The following is a 20340-nucleotide window of genomic DNA, read 5'->3' as shown; positions in this document are numbered from 1 at the left end:
TAACTTACAATGCACACAGCCTAAACTCAAAATGAGTATTATATCTACACAATAATTTCTACTTACTGGTTCCTCCCCTTTTGGTGCCAAAACACTCCATTCAATTTCAACCGTTCTATCATCTGCTGTAGTAAATGTGCACAGCAGTGTAACTTTATCTCCTTGAGCTTTTGTAACCGTGTATTCTGTCGATGTTATTGTTATACCTTCAATTAGATCTAGGAAAAGTATTAAGAAATCAAGTATATTAGATTCAATATCTTAAAAGTTAAAGACATCATCTTATCTGTATAATTGAAACATTTTTATAGCAAGTGTTTGGTTCTTTAGATAACTAGAGGAATCAATTGACTTTATAATCATTTGCACATTATGATCAAAAGGACTATGTATTTTTATAGAAAAGCTTATTACAACTGGGGTGAGGGGGAGGTAGAGAAGGAAGGAGGGTTAGGGTGGATCATTTCCAGCACCAGAACCAAAGCCGATTATGACACATCCAGACTGTCATATGACCAGACAAGATGTCTGCAATTCACTGAAACGGTCAGAGCTATAGATATAAAGCTGAGTATAATCAGCACAATGATGATACCTTATTCCAAATTGTCAGATGACCTTACCCAACACCTTACATGGATGTTAAACAGGAAGCAAGAATCCAGTCTGTGGAATCCCACAAAGAGGGCATAGACTGGACTTCCTCTCAACACTGACTGGAACCAACCACGGAGAAAGGAAGAGAATCAACACAATACTATGCTGTTCACTGAAATGCAATCAGATCAAAAGCCTACGGTGCCCCTTTCTTCCACATAGTGTTCAGGACTTCAGTTAGATTGTTTAGCAGACCTCCTGGACAACCTCAAGCTCCCTCTGAAACCCAAGCAAGTCAATTTCAAGATATAATACATTTCAACATATGGTTTAATGATCGGAGAAATATTTCAGAGGCATTTAAGGAAAACACCAACATTTGTTTGTGTTCCTTTATATATATTATCAATAAAAGTCCAAAATTTTATTATTTATTTTAAATTTAACCAGCAAAAATCTCAATAAATTAAGTACATTTTACCTCTATGTACAAGTAGTCCTCAACTTACTATGACATTTATTTAGTGACTACTCAAAGGTACAACAGCACTGAAAGATGTGATTTACAATCATTTCTCACACTTACAGAGTCCTGATGGCAAAGTGGTTAGAATGCAATATTGCATGCTAATTCTGCCCATATCCTCGTGTTCCATCCTGACAGGCTCAAGGTTGACTCAGCCTTCCATGCTTCTGAGATTGATAAAATGAGGACCTAGATTGTTGGGTGTAACATTGTAACCCACTCAAAGTGCTGTTAAGCATTATGGAGTGAAATACACAGTGGATATAGAGAGGGCTGTAAAGCACTATAAAGTAGTATGTAAGTCTAGGTGCTATTGCTATATAAGTCTAAGTGCTATTTCTACTGCTAAAACTGTCATACCATCCTCATGATTATGTGATCAAAATTTGGATGCTTGGCACCTAGCATGTTTTTATAATGGTTGTAGCACTTCAGGGTCATGTCATCACCATTTGCAACCTTCCCATCTGGCTTCCAACAGCAAAGTCAAGGGGAGAGTCCAGATTTGTTTAACAACTGCACAATTTACTTACCAATTACAGCAAGCATGGCAAAAAAAAGGTTGTAAAACTGGGTGGGACTCACTCACTTAGCAACCAAAATTCTGGACTCAACTGTTGTTGTAAGTTGAGGACTACCTATAATGGCATTTGTTTCTGATAGAAGTGAAAAATTTGCCAAATATATACCGTTGTATATTATTAAATAATACCAAAATGACATTTTGAGGATAAGCCTGAAACTCTGGCCATAATGCTATGAAATAATCATCTAAAAATTTACAATTGATATAATAATTTATACTAGTTCAAAAAATTAATGCAAAACTATTTTCAAACATATAAAAATATAATGACTGTTTTTAGCTATACATTTTTATTTAATTCCATCCAAGATAAAAATAAGTTTAGTTTTCATTACAGGGGAGAATACTAATAGACTTCAATGTTAAAAAAATAAACATTAATACTGATGTTACAAGAAATGCTTATGGTAACAATACAAGAAATCAGAAATTGAGTCTTCCTTTCCAACAACATTATTCCATTTCTATCCTTTTCCTTCTTACAATTACAATATTTCCCATATACTGAGTGGTTTGCAAATACAGTATAAAGACCTTTAAAATAAATAGAATGTTCTCTTTATATGAGATCATTTAACACTTGAATTACTCTTCTTAAAGAGAACCAATTCTGGAATACCAGTGGTAAACAATATTTACTTCGCCTGTTTTCAAGTGTCTCTAGGCACTTATTGATAATACCAGAATATAATTAGTTGATGACTGTGGACCCTTTTTTACTTTAACCTTTATTGAAATAAAGTGACACCTTTGGAAGCACTACATTATAAAAAATAAATTTTAGACACTTTCGGGGACCAGTAACTTGTCCTAGGCTCAGAATATAAGAAATTTATCTCAGATTATTAAATTGTTAGTATAATATAAATATTAACATTAAAAACTAATTACCATTTCCTCAAAAATAGGACCTACCCCAAACATAAGCCCTGGTCTGATTTTAAGCATGCCTAATTATAAACCCTAGCCCAAAAATAAACCCTAGTGAAGGGGCTTCATAGGCATGGCCAGCATAGAGACGGCAAGCGTGTGTGGCTAATGGTGTCCGCCAGGAGCCGCAGCCCACGCAGGCAACTTGATTACCTGTCGAAGCAGCAGGTGGAGCCAGAGAGAGGCATGTGACCTGGATGTACCATGCGGGCTGTGGGAAAGCCAAGAGTTGGTGGATTGGAGCAGCCAATGGCCGGAGAAGGCTTATCTGTGCAGGGGCACCAGCAGCAGACAGAGGCAGAGGTGCAGGGGCTAAGGCAGGCAATCCAGAAGAGCCTCATGGCTTGCGGGAAAGCCTAGAGTCAGTTGGCCGGAGTGGCTGGCCAGCCATGGGAGGCTTGTCTTCCCGTCTCTTGGCTTGCCTGTGGCCCGCTCAGTGTGTTGGGATTGCCTGCCTTCCACTCCACACCTCTGCCTGTCTTCTGCTGGTGCTGCCGTGCAAAGACAAGCCTCCTGCTCCAGCCTGACTCTGTTTTCCCATGGCCTGCACAGAGCATCTGGATCGCCTCCCTCCCTCACACCTCTGCCTCCTCTCTGTTTTCCCACGGCCTGCATAGAGTGTCTGGATTGCCTGCCTCCCCCCCCCCCCCCCCGTGCCTCTGTCTCCATCTGTTGCTTCAACAGGGAATTAATTCACCTGTGATGTGCGGACTGTGCAGAACTGCCTGTTGCTGCTGCGGGCGCTGCTGCGGGCGTCTGGCTGCCCAAGTAAAGAACCGCACCAGCTCAGGGCAACTGTGAGGAGCAAGAGGGGAGAGGCAGAGAAGGAGGCAGAGAAGGAGGAGAGCACCTGGCCAGTTGGGGAGGCTTCTTGTGCTGCCAGTTGGGGGAGGCTTCTTCTCCGGCTCCACTCTGCTTCTCCAACATCCGGCGCTGCCCTGTTCTGTCCGCCGGCTGCTCGGACTTGCTGGGCCTGACACAGAACAGGGTGGCGCCGGATGTTGGAGAAGCAGAGCGGAGCCGGAGATCATTAGCCGCCTTTCGCAGCACAAGAAGAACAGGGTGGTGCCAGACCATTGGAGAAGCGGAGCAAAGCCGGAGATTAGTAGCTGCCTCTTTCGGCTCAGAAAGCTTCCCCCAACCAGCCGGCTGGTCTCTTCCTCCTCGGCCATACAGAACAAACAGGCAGAGAAGGAGGAGAGCAGCTGGCCAGTTGGGGAGAGCTTCTGTGCTGCGAAGAGGCGGCTAATGATCTCCGGCTCCCGCTCTGCTTCTCCAACATCCGCACCGCCCTGTTCTGTGCGCCGGCTGCTCGGACTTGCTGGGCCTGACACAGAACAGGGCGGCGCCGGATGTTAGAGAAGCAGAGCGGAGCCGGAGATCATTAGCCGCCTCTTTCGCAGCACAAGAAGAACAGGGTGGTGCCGGACCATTGGAGAAGCGGAGCAAAGCCGGAGATTAGTAGCTGCCTCTTTCGGCGCAGAAAGCTTCCCCAACCAGCCGGCTGGTCTCCTCCTTCTCTGCCTGTTTGTTCTGTATGGCCGAGGAGGAGGAGACCAGCTGAGAAGCATGCTGCCAGGCGGGGCCACGCAGCGCAGGGCAACACGCCACCGCCCAGCCCTGGCGAGGGAAAGCAGTGGGCGTTCCCGGGCGGTGGCCTTGGCCCCGTTACCAGGAAGCGGCTGCCCAGCTCCGTGTTGTGTGTGCAATTTTTGGCGCGCGGGGTCTCTTTTGGCCGGCCCCAATTTTTTTTTCAGAGAGGAATATTTTTTTTTCAGAGAGGAATATTTTTTTTTCAGAGGCGGGCCGTATTAAAATGACCAACGGGCCGGATGTGTCCCGCGGGCCGTAGTTTGCCCACCCCTGGTTTAGGAGGAAAGGTGAAGTCCCTCTTTCATATGTCATCCAAATGGGCTTCTGCTAGTGGGGCATTCAAAAGTGCTTCCACTACAGATTTGTATAGTACTATAAAGGTAGAGTCCTTTAGGTATTTAAATCCCAAGCTGGTTAGTGTTTTTGATATGAATATCCGTATCATAAATTGTGTCTGATAAGCAACTAGCAATTCAATAAAAGCATAATGCAATCTCTTTAGTTTCACTATGCAGTACTCAGCTGCTGTATTCAAGTTATTAACCCATATAGAACCCACTGCAGCTGTCAAAACAGAATCCAAATACAGCTCGGTCCAAATATGATTAGCTAAGGTTAAGATGTAGCTGATAAAAGGCAGATATATTACACAAACCCATTCATAGAGAAGAGTACAAACATGTCCCCCAAATGCTAAACTTCAATCTTTACCACATTTCCTATACAATACACCAATAGCACTTCAGACCTGTCTGGATTTAATTACCCACTATTCTCACACATGATAAGTCAACAAATAAAAGTGTTTCAGTGGTTAGTTTCCTAACCATGCTTTCTGGATGTGGCCCAACAGGAAGGGCAGGGCAGATGAAAGCCATGGATAGAAGAACAGTTGTGACTTGTGTCTCATCATTAGTTAGACTACTACAGTGTGCTCTATACTGTATATACTTAAATTTATGTCTACATACTCAGTATATCTACTCTAAAATACAGCAGTCTAGTTGCTAGCTGATGCTTGTCCTTACAAGCCTATTATCCCAGTACTCTTGGGGTTTCAGTGGATATAGAAAATTTACACACCTCTATTAAAATGCTAGGTTTTTGAGATGTGAAAAAATCAGACAAAATTAAATCACTTCCAAATTTTTTCCACCTTTAATATAGCATATCAGCTTCACTTATGAAAAGTCTAAAATGACATCGGAAGATGAGAACTTTAAGTTGGAAGGTGTTCAATACACTACTGAGGAACAGCAGTGGACAATTAGAAGTAGCTTCATAAAAAGTGAAGTGGCTGGGCCAAAGCTGAAAAGATGCTCAGCTGTGGATGTGTCTGGTGGTGAAAGGAAAGTTCAATGCTGTATAGAACAATATTGCATAGGAACCTGGAATGTAAGATCAATGAATCAAGATAAATTAATGTCATCAAAGATGACATCAAAGATGAGATGGCAAGATTGAACATCAACATCTCGGGAATCAATGAACTACCTACCATGTTTCTCCAACAATATGCCCCTCCCAATAGGAAGACCCAGCATGTTTTCTAGGCATAAAATGAAATTAAGCCCCTCCCTCCAAATTTAGGCCTAGTTTAAAACATGCGAAATTGGGGGTGGGTGGGTGGGAACTTGCCATTAGGAGTGCCCCGCGGGCAGCTATGCCTCACCATCAGTCGCTCCTAACACCATGGTGGAGCACGGAGAGCTCCCTTAATACTCCCTTACCCGGGTCAGCAGGCGGGCGGCGTTGGCGTGGATGTCCGGCAGCATTTCAGCCGCTTCTCAGGCCTTCGTAGCTTCCACGGTTCCCACCAGTGCTGGCGCCTCTCTTGCCAGCGCCATCTCCAACAACAGTGTCTGAGTCGCTCCTGCTTTCCCCCCGTCCCCGTAACAACAGGAAAAAAAACATTTTGAGGTACCTGGGAGCGCCGCATGCCGCGTTTTGGTTTAATCCTGAGTGGCTGGGTGGGCGTGAGAAGAGCTGAGGGAGCGTCTCTGCTGCTGCTACCCTTGGTGCTCCAGCCTCGGGCGCTGCAAGTTTGCAAAAGTCCCGGTGCGCAGCCTGTTTCTGCATTCCAAGCGCCCAGGCCGAGCTGCAGCTGTCCCTCTCTCGCCAGCGCCGTCTCCAATAACAGTGGCAGCAGCGGCAGGAACCATGGGTTACAGAGGGGGCTCCCCCACCCGAGAAGCAGCTAAAACACTTCCACGGTTCCCGCCGCTGCTGCCGCTGTTATTGGAGACAGTGCTGGCAAGAGAGGGACAGCTGCAGCTCGGCCTGGGAGCTTGGAATGCAGGAACGGGCTGCGCACCGGGATTTTTGCAAACTTGCAGAGCCCGAGGCTGGAGCACCAAGGGTAGCAGCAGCAGAGATGCTCGCTTGGCTCTTCTCACGCCCACCCAGCCGCTCGGGATTAAACCAAAACGCAGCGAGCAGCACTCCCAGGTACCTCAAAATCTTTTTTTTCCTGTTGTTACGGGCACAGGGGAAAAGCAGAAGCGACTCAGACGCTGTTGTTGGAGACGGCGCTGGTGTGTGTTGGGGGGAAGAAATTAATTCACCCCCGAAAAGTTGTCCTAGCCGTTTTTGGGGGACTCAAAAAAAAATAAGGCCCGGCCTTATTTTGTGAGGAACACGGTAGATGGAATGGACAAATTTAATTCTAACAACCAGTAGATCTATTACTATAGGCAAGAATCCCATAGAAGAAATGGATAGTCATAGTCAACTCAAGTAGGAAAAGCAGTGCTGGGGTACAATCTCAAAAATGATTGAATGATCTTGGTTTGAATCCAAGGCAAATGATTCAACATCACAATAATCCAGGTCTATGCCCCCATCACTGATGCCAAAAAAGCTGAAATTGACTGATTCAATGAAGAATGACAATTCGTTATAGAACAGGGGTGTCAAACTAGCAGCCCACAGGCCAGATGTGTCACATGCAGGCCACGGCCACCCCAGCTCCACATCCATGCCCATGTCATGTGACGGCAAGTTTGGCACCTGTGTTCTAGAACAAACACCGAAAAAGATGTCCTTTTCACTTGACACAATGTGAGCATGAACTCACATTTACAACCTGTTGCAGGATCCTGCAGTTATGTGATCATGATTTGTGACCTGTTTTGCTGATTTACAGCAAAAAAGGAAATCCATTCAAAAACCTGGATTCGCTTAACAACTGTCATGATTCACTTAATGACAATTGTAAACACTGTTTTAAAATCAAGTCTGATTCAACTTATGACTACAATGATTTATGGTGGAAATTCCAGTCCCAACTGTGGTAGTTAGTTGAGGACAATCTTTATTTTGAATATTTTTGAAACCCTTAAATTGAGTTTTAAAAGTGGTACTTATTAACCAAATATAATTCCAGCCTGAAGTTATTAAAACAAAACTTTTGAACATGCAGGATTACAAGTTATAAAAGTGAACATTTGCAGATGTTTCAGTTTTAGAAATTTGCAACTGGATGGCAAGCAAAAGGTTCAGGATCATGTCTACAGGACCCATCTACTGTTTAAATATGTGGTTCTGCCAAGTTTACATTGCTTAAATTGCCTGCTTAGGTTCTATAGGATGTTCAGAATTATTTTATAGTTATTGTTAAAAGGCAAAATTTTGTATTTTAAAATTGTTAATGTTTTTACATACTTTTTTGTGAATAATAATTAGTTCATTAACATCTGAGGAAATGCTGTTTGAATTTCCTATTTCAGTAGTTTGTATTTAAAGTGAACATGATATACAGATATTGATATACACACAAAATATTACTTGATGACCCAAAAGGATTTTTATCCTATGAGTAATGTTGCAAAACTATGACATCAACAGTGGCATAAGATATCTGGGCAGGAAACAAAGAGCTGGAAAATGCTGAAAAGCTTTTAGTTTCCCTAGCTTTTAACCTCACAGGTGTTGGTATAAATTGAATTCCATTTGTGTACAGTTTGAGTTACATTTTGAACACAGGAAATAATTATAGCAAGACAGCAGTTTCCTAGCATTAAATGATTTAAATCCTATTATCACTCAACTTTATGAAGAGAAACCTTCATACAGATCTGTGTATTTTTAAAAAAATTGTAGCCCACCCGGAGTCTGTCTCTGGAGTTGGATGGCATACAAATTTAATTTTTAAAAAGTTGTGTTGGAGAACACCTGAAGATATGTTCTAAATAACCGAAGTATTTGCATATCGTAAGCTTAATACTTCTACATAAAACTTTTAGGAACTAGCATAATGTTTAAGCAAATGTCTTCTTGTTTTACCTGCACTTCTAGTTGTTACTGTACAAGAACACATATTCGAATAAGGAGACTTACTAATTTTGATTTAGGTTATCACTTTAATTTTATTCCTCCCAATGTGGGTCTAAAATGGCAGGTAAGGGTAAATCTGTCAAATCATAAAGTTCTGAATATAGTCTGCAGCATGATTTCTAACTAAGTATACCTAAAATGGGTATAATTAAAAACTATAAGCATTTCAAATGCATATTAAGGAATAATACTTCCAAACAGAATTAAAAAGTATTTTATATAGTTATTTGGATTCTAACATTTTTTTTCTGGAAGGCATATTACCAATATGTGTAAAAAATATGTCCTATAAAAGCTTCTTGAGGCTGTATCTTTAGTGCCTAGTGTTAAAGATATAAAAGACTAAATTTTTAAATAATAATCTTTGCAATTATACCAAAGGTGCTTTTTAAGAGGCAACTGGACTTTGTTTTTCTTTGAAAACCTTTCGCTTCTCATCCAAGACACTTCTTCAGCTTTGGGACAGCCATGACTAGGATGATGGAGAATCTCCATAATAGACACTCTTTGCAATTCTACATCCCCGTACTTGTCAATTAGAAGCCCTAAGTACAGGTTGGCCTGACATGTGTGAGGTTTATTCTATTTCTAATAACTCGTCCATTCTTCATTTAGAAAAGCTACGAAAGTTAGTGTTAAAAAAGCTAAGAACAAGTCCTAAATTGGGCGGCAACTGGTACCCTTAAATGTTCTTTTTGCACTTTTGCAAAGGTAATGAGTGTCGCGTTGAAGCAAAATAAGGCCAAGTTCTGATCAGAAAGAGACTGTTAGAAAAGCTTTTGTTTCCTTCATTTAGTTTCAGAAGCTTTTCCAAGGGTTACTAACAAAACTACACAAGGGCAGCTTATTTGGAAATAATTCTGGCAGCACCTGCCTCATATCATCCGGATTTATGGAGTAAAGATCCAGTGGGTGTAAAACTTGTGAAACTTTAAAAACAAAATAAAACAAGAACTATAGTTGTAAGCGCCTCTCTTAAAAACATGTTTTGCTCCTACATTTTTCAATTCAATTCTTCGCCTGGTTCACTACTTTAGAGAGCGAAGGACTTTGCAACTGGGCGTAGGGAAGAGTAGTAGTTACGCGAGTCCAGAGCTCACAACAATGCCTCCGGTGAATCATCAGAGAGTGAAATCCTGATACCTCCAGCTCGCCCCACCCCCCAGAGGGTAAGATTTCACCAAAAGAAAGAGGCCGACATACTGGTGTTTTTTAAAACGAACTTGGGGAAGAGAACCGCTAAGAAGCTTTAAAAAAAAAAACACCTCACCAGTAGGCAAAAGAAAAAAGGCGCGTTTCTTTTCTCTCCCTCTCACGCCCCTCTTCGGAGCCCTTTCACAACCGATCCCTCCTGAGAAGCCTCAACAATACAGGAGCCACAGAGTCATCTCGCAACGCGATCCATCCAAGCTCCAATCCCTTTAAGTCAGAGTTTTTGTTTTCCCATCTCCCTGGAGAGTGTTTCGCCAAAGAAACGCTGGGCGATTGGGAGCGGCGGGAGAAGAAGGGGCACAAAGGCGGTTGGGGTGGGCAAACGGAGGGATGGCGGGGAGGGTCTTCTGCTCTTCCTCGCTGACTTCCAGCCTTACCTGCGCAAAGAAACGTTACAGCCCACAAGAGCGGCAGCAGCGATGCCATGGCGGGGAGAGAGAGCGCGGGAGAAAGCAGTCGCCGGCGGCCAGAGGAAAAGGAGCGACTCTCGAGCGAATTCCCAATGGACACTCGCCGCCTCGCGCCGCCCTCCTCTGTCCCCTCGCAGCCCAGCAGGTGAAACGGCCGTCACTTCCGCCCGGCCACAGCCCTGCTGCGGTGCTCCGCTGGAGTTGCCCGACGCTAAGGGCAGGCGAAATCTGAGAGAAAGGCGCTGACCTCTCCCCTTCACTTACTCAGTTGCTCATTCACCCTAAGCAGAAACTCCCAGCAATACAGGCTCCGGGAAATTGCAACAGGCAAAAAAGTGCCCTCGCTTACCCTATCCTTCCCATGAGCTGGCTTCTCTCTCCGATACACGCACAATTCTATAATAGTTACAAGTGCAGAAAGCTTAGGAAAGTCTGTGTGGATTTGGCCACTTCTTCCTGGACCCTCTTAAATCCGCCACACAACCATGGAAAGGGAGAAATTTGTGCATGTGTATGAGAGTCCGTAGTTACCGTTTTGTAGTAACTGCCATACTATAATCATCTTTTCATGTAGCCCAGAGCAAATACTAGTCGTGTGCAGACGTTTAAACCTTTTCACCCCTAAGAAGTGAAATCTCTGAAAGTAACTACTCTGGGTCTATGACTCCTGCGCACAAATTACATGCACTTATCACACACATCGCTGGAAAGACAAGGTTTCTATCACAAAATACAGGCCATTGGGATAAAAGTGCTCTAATGGGAAAGAATGTATAGGGATACCTAAAAATATATCACCATGAATGAAACAGCAAAATTGCATGAAATTGACACTATATAAAATTTGTAATGAAAACTGCCAGAACTGATGGTGTGCATGTAGCAGATTTTGGAAGAACTACCGTATAGTCAAATGAACTTTTTATCTATTTCCTGTCTGGGTCTTTTGCAAATTCTGTGAGTAGGTCTGCTAAATTATTTGGCCAAAAACAGCTATTAAATGTAAGTGATATACATGTTTATCTAGCTTCAAGTTCAGAAATATTTAGAGAGAGAAAAAAAACCTCTTAATTGCAAAGCTATAGGCTGATTTCATTTCCTTTTAAACTGGCATATCTTTTCCTGCTTTTAAAAACCCCAATATTCAGAAGACACACTGAACTTGATTTTTAATAATGTTAATACAGTTGGATGCACAGATAACTGGTTAAATATATTAGTGAGAAGGAGCATATGTAAAAAACAAAATCCCCATTTTTACTATTGTGTTCCTTTAACTATGATACTTTTGGGGGGCTGAGAACATTTCTCCTAAGTCCTGTCCCTGAATTACAAAGCCAAGGGTTTGTTTTTTTCTGACTTCTATAGGGATCAGTGTCACCTAAGAAGATGATGTGCCTTCTTCCTAAATTTTTATCAGTAATCTCTTGTGTATGATGATGGTAACCAAGATGTCTCTTATTCTGCTGAAATGAATATGTTAATACACTGTACAATCTTATGAAATCATTGGTTTCTGTAAATAAACCTACATTTTTCCCTTGTAATCTGAGTAACTGTTTTCAGGATAAAATTACAGGGGAAACAGTAGATGCATGTCATTTTTTTCTTCCTGAAAATACAATTGAAAGTTCTGTTTACCATTTACAAAGGAATTTACTGTGTTTAACAGTTTGTTTAGCTTGATTTCTAAAATAGACAAAACATATGCTTAAGTATTTATTTATATATTTAGATTTTATGTATATATTTAGCACTGATTTCAGAGATCTGTTCTTCAAAACTGCTTCGTAAATTACAGAAAGTATTTAAGGTTTGCCAAATTAGATATATGATTACTCCTAGTTACTAAACAACTCATACTTCAGATTTATGTATTTAATTAGCTAAGCAGTTGGCTAATTCAGAACACATTAATAGCTTTCATAACTAGCAAATGCATAGTGGTATAAGTTTTAACTAGGTAGAAATATTCATTTAGAAACCAGGAGACTGTAAGTTCTACTGTTGCTTTAAGCATGAAAGCCAGTTAGATGACTTGGTGATAGTTATTATCTCTCCAATTCACCTCACAGGATGGTTGTTGTGGAGAAAATAGAATGAAGAAAGAATAGAGGTAATCCACAACTTAGACCTACAAGCTAGCAGTTTGAGAACAATCATTCTTCTATCACAGCCTTGGAGCTATCACTGGAACTGCTGTTGTAGAGTTCCCAACTTGCAGAATTGGTAGACAGGAGAAGTGGCTTAGAATTGCTAGTTGGACATTTCAAAAATAATGACAGCATCTATAGTTGACATCGTTGAAGAGGATCTGAGGCAGAGGACCTGAACTAGAGTACTACCCTGCAATCAGAACATTTACCATATTGGGACAAGAGGAAGTGGGACATTATGGTTACTATCACCTGTGGGGCTGAGACCTAGCTGGGACTGTGACACTCAAGAAGACAATACAGATATCAGGATAGATTGGTAACCAAGTAAGAAAAAAACAACAGTTACTGCTATGGGACCTACTAACTGGCATGAAATGATAGCAGTGGTAGAAAGGTGCCATTTATGGTGCTGATGGGTTAAATGACTAGTGGACCTGAGACCAGTTCTAATGATCTGGAACTCTCGGAGTTACAATTTAGATTTTGAGAATGAGAAACTCACCCAGATCAGTATTAATAGCCACAAGAAAAGAATACCAGGTTCATAATTAAGCTGGTGAAGTGTGAGAGTATTGGGACCTGAAACACTATTCTGTACCTGTGCTAGTCACAGAGTTCCCTGGAAGGTGAGCTAACAGACATGAAATGCTCTGAATGAGCATAGTGATGCAAAATTTCAGAGGATGCATATGGGTAGGTGCTGGCAGAGAAGGATTTCCTGTGAAACCAACATTTCATGTTTAGGATCTTACATGAAAGTATGATTAATATTGTGACTTAGCATATTCCACTGAAATCTTCAGAGAGACTAATGAGATAACACTAAACTCCTTCAATCCATTAAAACAATGAAGAAATGTGATATAAGAAAGACTTTTAAAGAAAATCTCTTAGTACCTGCTGAGAAAAGCAGAAATAAAGCAACATTCCTGATTTACAGGATCATAAGTAAAACTGATTACAACCTAAATTTGTTTCAGCCTAATTTCACAATCATGTTAATAAAAGTTATTAAATATAACACATGGGTTAAATTGACAAATAACAAGAAAATAAGTTGGAACTGATTAGCTTATGTGATTTATATATTTTTAAAAACTACAGTCAAATAATAAAATCAGTAAAAAGTACATCCACAGAAAGTCATTTTTTAAAACACAGGTCTATTTTCTCCACTAAAAGAATGCTAAATCCATGCATATAACAGTTTCATAATATGATACATGTGCAGAAGCCAGATATCTATTGTATAGCTCAAACTTCAATGGTCATAGCAGTACACAACAAGAGACAGAAAGGCATTCAGATACATGCAGCCTAAAAAGATTAATAAGGAGCAGAGAAATCTCAATTTCTAATTTTATTATGAATCATCCAGTCAAACATTGTCTGCACAGTAAAAAAAATATTTAGGGACCAGAAGAAAAACACTACACTAAAACTGCAATGATTATCATATTCATTTGCCATAGGCACAAGATAGGAATAAAACAATATGACACTGAAGAAATCTTCATAGTATATGTTTGTGCCATAGTGAGAATCCTACAGCTAATTTGCTTACTTTATTTACTTTATATGGCCATGAATAAAAGTGATATACAATATTAGTAAATAAAAATTAGTCAATAAAATCCATATAATAAAGCAGATTAGACTTAGAATAACTTTTTAGATTATAATTTAGAACACATGCAAGTCCATAAAGTGGTGGAAAAATACCTCATACAATATGTGATGCCATTTTTTCTACCTGTAGAAAAAATACCAGATCTTTAATGCCTTTCAAAGGGCAGGTAGATGAGATCTTGTTATAAAGAGTGGGAGCAGCAATAGAGAAATGTAATGGGTAATCCTCAATTTACAACCACAATTGAGCCCCAAATTTTGGTTGCTAAGCAAGGCAGTTGTTAAGTGACTTTTGCCCCATTTTATGACCTTTTTGCCACAGTTGTTAAGTGAATCACTGCAGTTATTAAATAAATCATGCAGTCATTAAGTGAACCTGGCTTCCCCCATTGACTTTGCTTGTTGAAAGTCAGCTGGGAAGATTACCAATGGTGATTGCATGACCCTGGGACAGAGCAATTATCATAAATATATGCCAGTTGCCAAGCACTCAAATTTTAATCACAGGGATACTGCAATGGTCATAGGTGTGAAAATCGGTCATAAGTCACTTTTTTCAGTGCTATTATAACTCTGTCACTAAATGAATGGTTGTAAGTTGAGAACTACCTGGATCCTGGATCCTGCCATATAATATTGTCTAAGTGACAGGATCCTGAGTATGTCACTCTTGTCAGATCTTAGTAAATGGGGAGAAATAGTCGGAGAGGTGGTTCTGGCCCTGCAACATGAAAGATTTGAATTGCAGCACCTTGAATTGCACTTGGAAGCTGGTAATAACTATAGAAGTTTATTCACTAGAAATCTTCACTGGGTTGCAATGACTCTCTATTCTAAACCCAAAATACTACTTACTCTAATAACATTAAAGATAGGATATGCAAATGGTTTCCAAAACACAGTAAAACAGGTTGGGTAAGTTTCTCTGAGCTATACCACAAGTGTAAACAGTATTTTATTCTCGGAGAGGGTTAAGATTTCTTAATCCTTCAAAAAAGAATTGGATGATCATTTAGTGTACAGTTGTAATCAGTAATGATTTTAAAACAATGGGAAATAAATAGCTCAGTTTATTTATTTAAACAAAACACTGCTTTACTGACTGTTAAAACAGCTAGTTTCTGTACCTCTATGCTACATTTCTGTTCTAATGTATAGATATTTTTTCAGCCTAGATCTGATAGCCTTAGCCTAGAAAGTCATAGGGTGATTTTGGACTAGTCACTCTCTTTCACCCCAATCTACTTCACATACCATAGCTGTTGTGATGATGGGGGAAAAAAAGAACAAATAATTATGTGTATCATCATGAACTCCTATGTGAAAGACAAAGTATACATTTGATCAACAAAATGTAATATTTTATAACAAGCATTGAGAGACATTTCATCTGTTTTTGTTTTTCTTCTGTTGATATATATTGTCCCACCACCTGGCCTATATCTATCCATGAAACACATTTGATATTCCAATCAGATGAATCTGGAATGACTTTCTCAAGCAACAATCAACCAGGCTTCAGGCCTTTTTCTTTCAAAATAATAAACTTTTTTCAAGATGGCTATGGTATGAATTCTTTATTGCATTCACTAATTTAGAATTGTCATGAAGAAGTTTTAGAATCATAGAGTTGGAAAGGACCTTGAAGTCTTTCTAGTCCAACTTCCTGCATAGTGTCCTCAGACCATGCTGAACAGATGTCTGTTTGGTCTTTTCTTAAAAATATAGTGAAAAGTACCCAAGATTTCAGGGCTGTTACAATGCTTAAGTATGTTATACTATTTGAAAATTAAAACAAGTGTATTTAGAGGCCCTAAATCTGTATTATTTAGTTTGAGGAAAATAAGGCTAAAAATCTTATTCACAGCCAAGGAATATGGCAGAGAGAGATTTAGTTACCTAGTCCAGGGGTCTCCCAGATTCTGGGAGTTGAAGTCCACAAGTCTTAAAGTTGCCAAGGTTGGAGACCCCTGGACTAGTCTACCTGCAGATATTAAGATAAGGCTTACAGTAATAGTAATATATTATAAAGAAAACTATCCACACAAAGATACAGAATTCCTGTTAATAATTATTTGGACATAATTATTTTCAATGTAAGACATTGCTCCAATGATTAGGTACTTCCAAAATCTTTTGGTTCATTCAAGATTTGATCAATTGCATTTTACCATTTGAATTAGAAACAGGGAAGATTTGCCTTGACATAGTTTCTCTGAAAATGGAAAAGGAGAATAATATAATAATATAATATCACTTATACATCTGGGGAATTCTTACAGTGACATACAGATGCGAACTTCTTTTTTGTCAATGAAGTATCTCTCCCACACATTTCCCACAGATATAATCAGCTGTGGTTTCTCATTTGCCGAAAAGCCTCAAAATGACAAGTCATACAGTACGCTTTTACAGTATTTCAAATCAAACATCACACAATGTAATTAATTGATGTTTCCTAAATATTGTAGATATTTTCCAACATGATGTTATCATTGGTGTATTAGGTAGTTCTTAAGTATATCTTCTAGCATTGACACTAAATATATGCAGATTTAATTTGATTATTGCTTTGTACCAATGGTGTAGGCAGTTTCCCCTCAAAGTGTACAAGTGTATTTGGATAAACATTTTACTCCAAAATGTGTGTCTATGTGGGGGGGAAATATGTGCAGGGACAAATTAAGAAAAAGGCACCATATTGCTATTTGCAATCAGTTTTATCAGAATGTTCTTTTAGTATATTCTACTTCTGTGATTTTTTTCAGTGGTATATACAGCATATTATGAGGAACTGATTGAATAAAAATACCAGTGTTTTCCATGTTTGTATGTTTATGTTGTAATATATGGCTTTTCATGAAAGGGTCTCCCATGAAAGGGAAAAGAAAATAGTAACAAAAAGATGTATGTAAATCTTTCAATTCTATCAATCAATAGAATTGAATGTAGTTTATAGAAGATTGCAGAATCATTATCCAGTCATCAGGTTGCAATGCAGGGGTGGGATTCCACCTGTTCGGACCGGTTCTATAGAACGGGTTGTTACGATTCTGCGCAGTTCAGAGAACTGGCAAATTGCGCCACCGGCTGGCTCCTCTCTTCCCCACCCACTCTCTCCTTACCTGACATGCACGCCATCAAATTTGGTAAGTTGCTATTTTTTCGTTTGGTAAGTTGCTATTTTTTCTTTTTCCCCTGACCATCAGCTGTTCTGTTGTGCTGGGAGATTTAAACTAGCTAGAAAGCTGGAAATCGTTGGATTTCTTGCTTTTTAGCTAATGTAAAAGCAAAGCTGAAACTTCATTAGGACTGATGCTTCTATTGTTCAGTGCAGACTTAGGTAGCAGATTGCAGAAAGATAGATCTGAGTGAATCTGTGATTCTGTGAGCAACTCAATCTGCCTGCCTAGACCTCTCAGCCAGTCCTTGAGTATTGAAGATTTGTCTTTAAATGAATCCAAACTCCAGCTCCTCTTTAGGACAATGATGGTTTATTCAATATAGCATCAAACAACAAATACTCTAATCAGGCAAGAATGGCTAAAAGCCAGGCAAGGTTAGAGTTGGGTTTGAGTTTGCTCCCTTTCCTTTTATCACCATTATCATGAGACACACCACAACACACCCAGGCCTATACGCAGTTCTAATTCTGGCCACGCCTAACCCATTATCCCTAAATGCTATTAACCCTATAACATGTCTACATCCCTACCTTATTCCAACCCTCACTAACTGATCCCCACCTGGTGCCACCTTCACCATGTTTTAACTTAAGTCCTAATTACCACCTATTTGTGTCCCAACCCTCTTTAACAGTATGCACTACATCAATAAAGAGCCAGTTCCAGCAGCCCTGCAGTTGTTGCAGAATCCATCCTGCAGCCCTGCAGTTGTTGCAGAATCCATCCTCAGCTCTGCTGAGTCATTCTAAAGCCATCAGCCAGCACACAAGCAGAAATACAGTTCTGGCAGCAGCAGAGATAAGGACATGGCCAACTGACTTGCTGTGAGGCATATTCGGAGCTGATGGGCTCTGAGTGAACTCGGAACCCGACGCTTTGCCTGATTTTGGGTAAAAGTTGCTCTTTTTTAAAATAAAAAATTCAATATTTATATAAATATTTACAATATTTACATACAAGCCCCACCCAGCCAGTCACATGACCACCAAGCCACACCCCCAAATTAGGCCATGCCCACAGAACTAGTTAAGAAATTTGAATCCCACCCCTGTTGAGATGGTTTTGGAAATCTTGATCCTTAATATTTAAAACATAAGCTAAACATTTGTCAGATTGTGCATTGCATATCTAATATAAATCCTATTCTCAATACCATAACTATCTCCTGCTAGATATGTGCATCAATGAGTCAAGCTAAGTTCCTTTTGACTTCATAAGACAACTCTGGAGTTTTCTCAGCAACAAAACAGATATATTTTGCCATTGTATTCTTGTAATGTGTATTCCATCTTCCTAATCTACCCCACAATTTGACATTACTTGGTGGCTTTCCCACCCTGTAATAAACAAATCCAATTCTCCTCAGCTTCCAAGCCAAGAAATATAAGTCATGCATGGGGCCTTAGCTCTCTGAGTTAATAAATATTGCATGGGGTTTGGCTTTACATTCATATTTCAAATATGCTCATATTTAAAGTTTACTTTATAAACCAAAGAAAACTAAAGACACTTTTTTCATAATGGAATAGAAATACTTATACCAAAAATTTTCACCCCAGAAAAGTATATATATTATAGAGCCACTGCCCTTTGTCTTTTAATAGGGGAAAATGAGTATATAATAGTAGCATTGGCTTTTGTGGCTTTTGTTGGGTGATTGGCTTACTTCCCATGCAGCTTTGTACTTCAAAGAACTTTTGTATGGGATTGCATTATGTGTCTTAAAAATGCATTGATTCATTTGAAATTTAGTACTGAATACGTTAGGGTTAAATTCTGGTCTGTTGTTTAACCAAAAGTAATATTGAAAAATTTAAAAATATTTTTTTAAAAGTCAATAGGGAGACCAATACTCTTCTTATGTAATCCTATTTCTTTCTCTACTGTGAAATAAAACTCCAATGAAAACATACATTAGAAACAGGTCATTTCATACTATAAACCTAGTATCATCAAAGGATTGGTAGTCTTATTTGAGTGTGGATGGGTTGTTTGTTTAAACGGCAAACAGAACAAAATGAACTCTGACATACTGTTATCGCACACTTGTCACATACCACATAACTTAAAGTACTGAAAACAAGCTGGTTTAAAGGCATGATATTGGAGAAACAAGCCCCAGAGATAATTCTTTTGAAAGATACTGCAAGAACAGGGCATCATTTGTCTGCTGTCCCTGAATCATTTCTCAATGAACTCTGGAGGGAGGTCTTAGCATACACTGTTAGATAAAATTCTTCAGAGACAATCCATGATATCTATGACTGTGGCATTTTTCACTTAAGCTGGCCAGACCAAGAGCAAAAGAAAACACAAAGGACACATACTACTCCTCTGAAGTTATCTACAAAACTCAACTGAAAGTGAAAACAAAGTGAACACATCAAATCATCCACCACAAGGAACTTGTTTGTTAAAAGCCACTTGCCTTGACCCCATCAGAACTGGATATTTAATATAGTTTGTGTTACTGCTTTCTAACAGCAAATAGCTTTGATAGTCCCTAAACTGTTCTTTTTTAGCTTAATCAAGAAACTTTACTGTGGGAAGGATCAAAGCTCAACTAAATTCTGTTTGCTTCTCCATTTGGCATTTGTGCACTGTTTACAAGACTCACATTTATCTTGCATAATCCTTAAAACACAAAATGAGTGCATAACCTAAAAAAGCAGTTTTATGTTTTATATTTTTTATTCTGATATACTTGACTTAAATGTTCGTGTGTGTATGTGTGTCTATCCCTGAAAAGTAGTAGCTTTGTTTACACATAGCGGCTTTCCACAATGCAGCTGGAATTTAGCCGATGTTGCTGACAGCTGCTGCTTATAAGAAAAACACAGATGTAATTACCTATTGAGACCTATGGCCCTTGCATGGGAAAGTGTGGTTGTTGGCTTTAACCTGAGTCGTACTGAGTGCTTAAAACCAACTTGGAATCAGTGATTGCACCTCTTCTTCAGTATTTCCCTTTCTTCCCATGTTTGGAGAACAATTTCTTTAACGTTGCACCGTAAGGCAACACCCAAGGAAATAAGAAGAACCTTTCCTCTTGAGAGAAGGCTGCAGCTAATCCTTTCCTGATGTTTGTTTTCATGCCATTGCCTGTTTTCTTTTTCTCTGGGCCATGTTCACGCCCCACCTATGAGGCATACTAGTTTCACTTTAACCTGTCAGCAGA

At 39.7% G+C, this 20340-nt stretch overlaps 1 protein-coding gene across 3 annotated transcripts in view; it reads right to left on the bottom strand.

Moving 5' to 3' along the window:
- CXADR (CXADR cell adhesion molecule) overlaps positions 1 to 20340 on the bottom strand; it is a 225769-nt gene that overhangs the window by 16047 nt on the left and 189382 nt on the right. For 2 of the 3 annotated variants that reach the window (XM_026664116.2, XM_026664115.2), the window contains exons 1-2: positions 10157 to 10314; positions 67 to 218 (exon numbers count right to left, since the gene is read on the bottom strand). In XM_026664116.2, coding sequence (XP_026519901.1) covers positions 67 to 218; positions 10157 to 10205 — 201 coding nt within the window. In that variant the 5' untranslated portion in view covers positions 10206 to 10314. Of the gene's footprint in view, positions 1 to 66; positions 219 to 10156; positions 10315 to 20340 lie in introns of those variants that run through there. The other variant, XM_087966661.1, reaches the window with a different exon arrangement.

The sequence above is a fragment of the Notechis scutatus genome, chromosome 5 (genome assembly GCF_049901735.1).
Source record: "Notechis scutatus isolate UNSWTSFEM ecotype Mainland chromosome 5, rNotScu1.2, whole genome shotgun sequence".
NCBI lineage: Eukaryota > Metazoa > Chordata > Lepidosauria > Squamata > Elapidae > Notechis > Notechis scutatus.
This window is presented reverse-complemented; position numbering and strand designations above follow the sequence as displayed.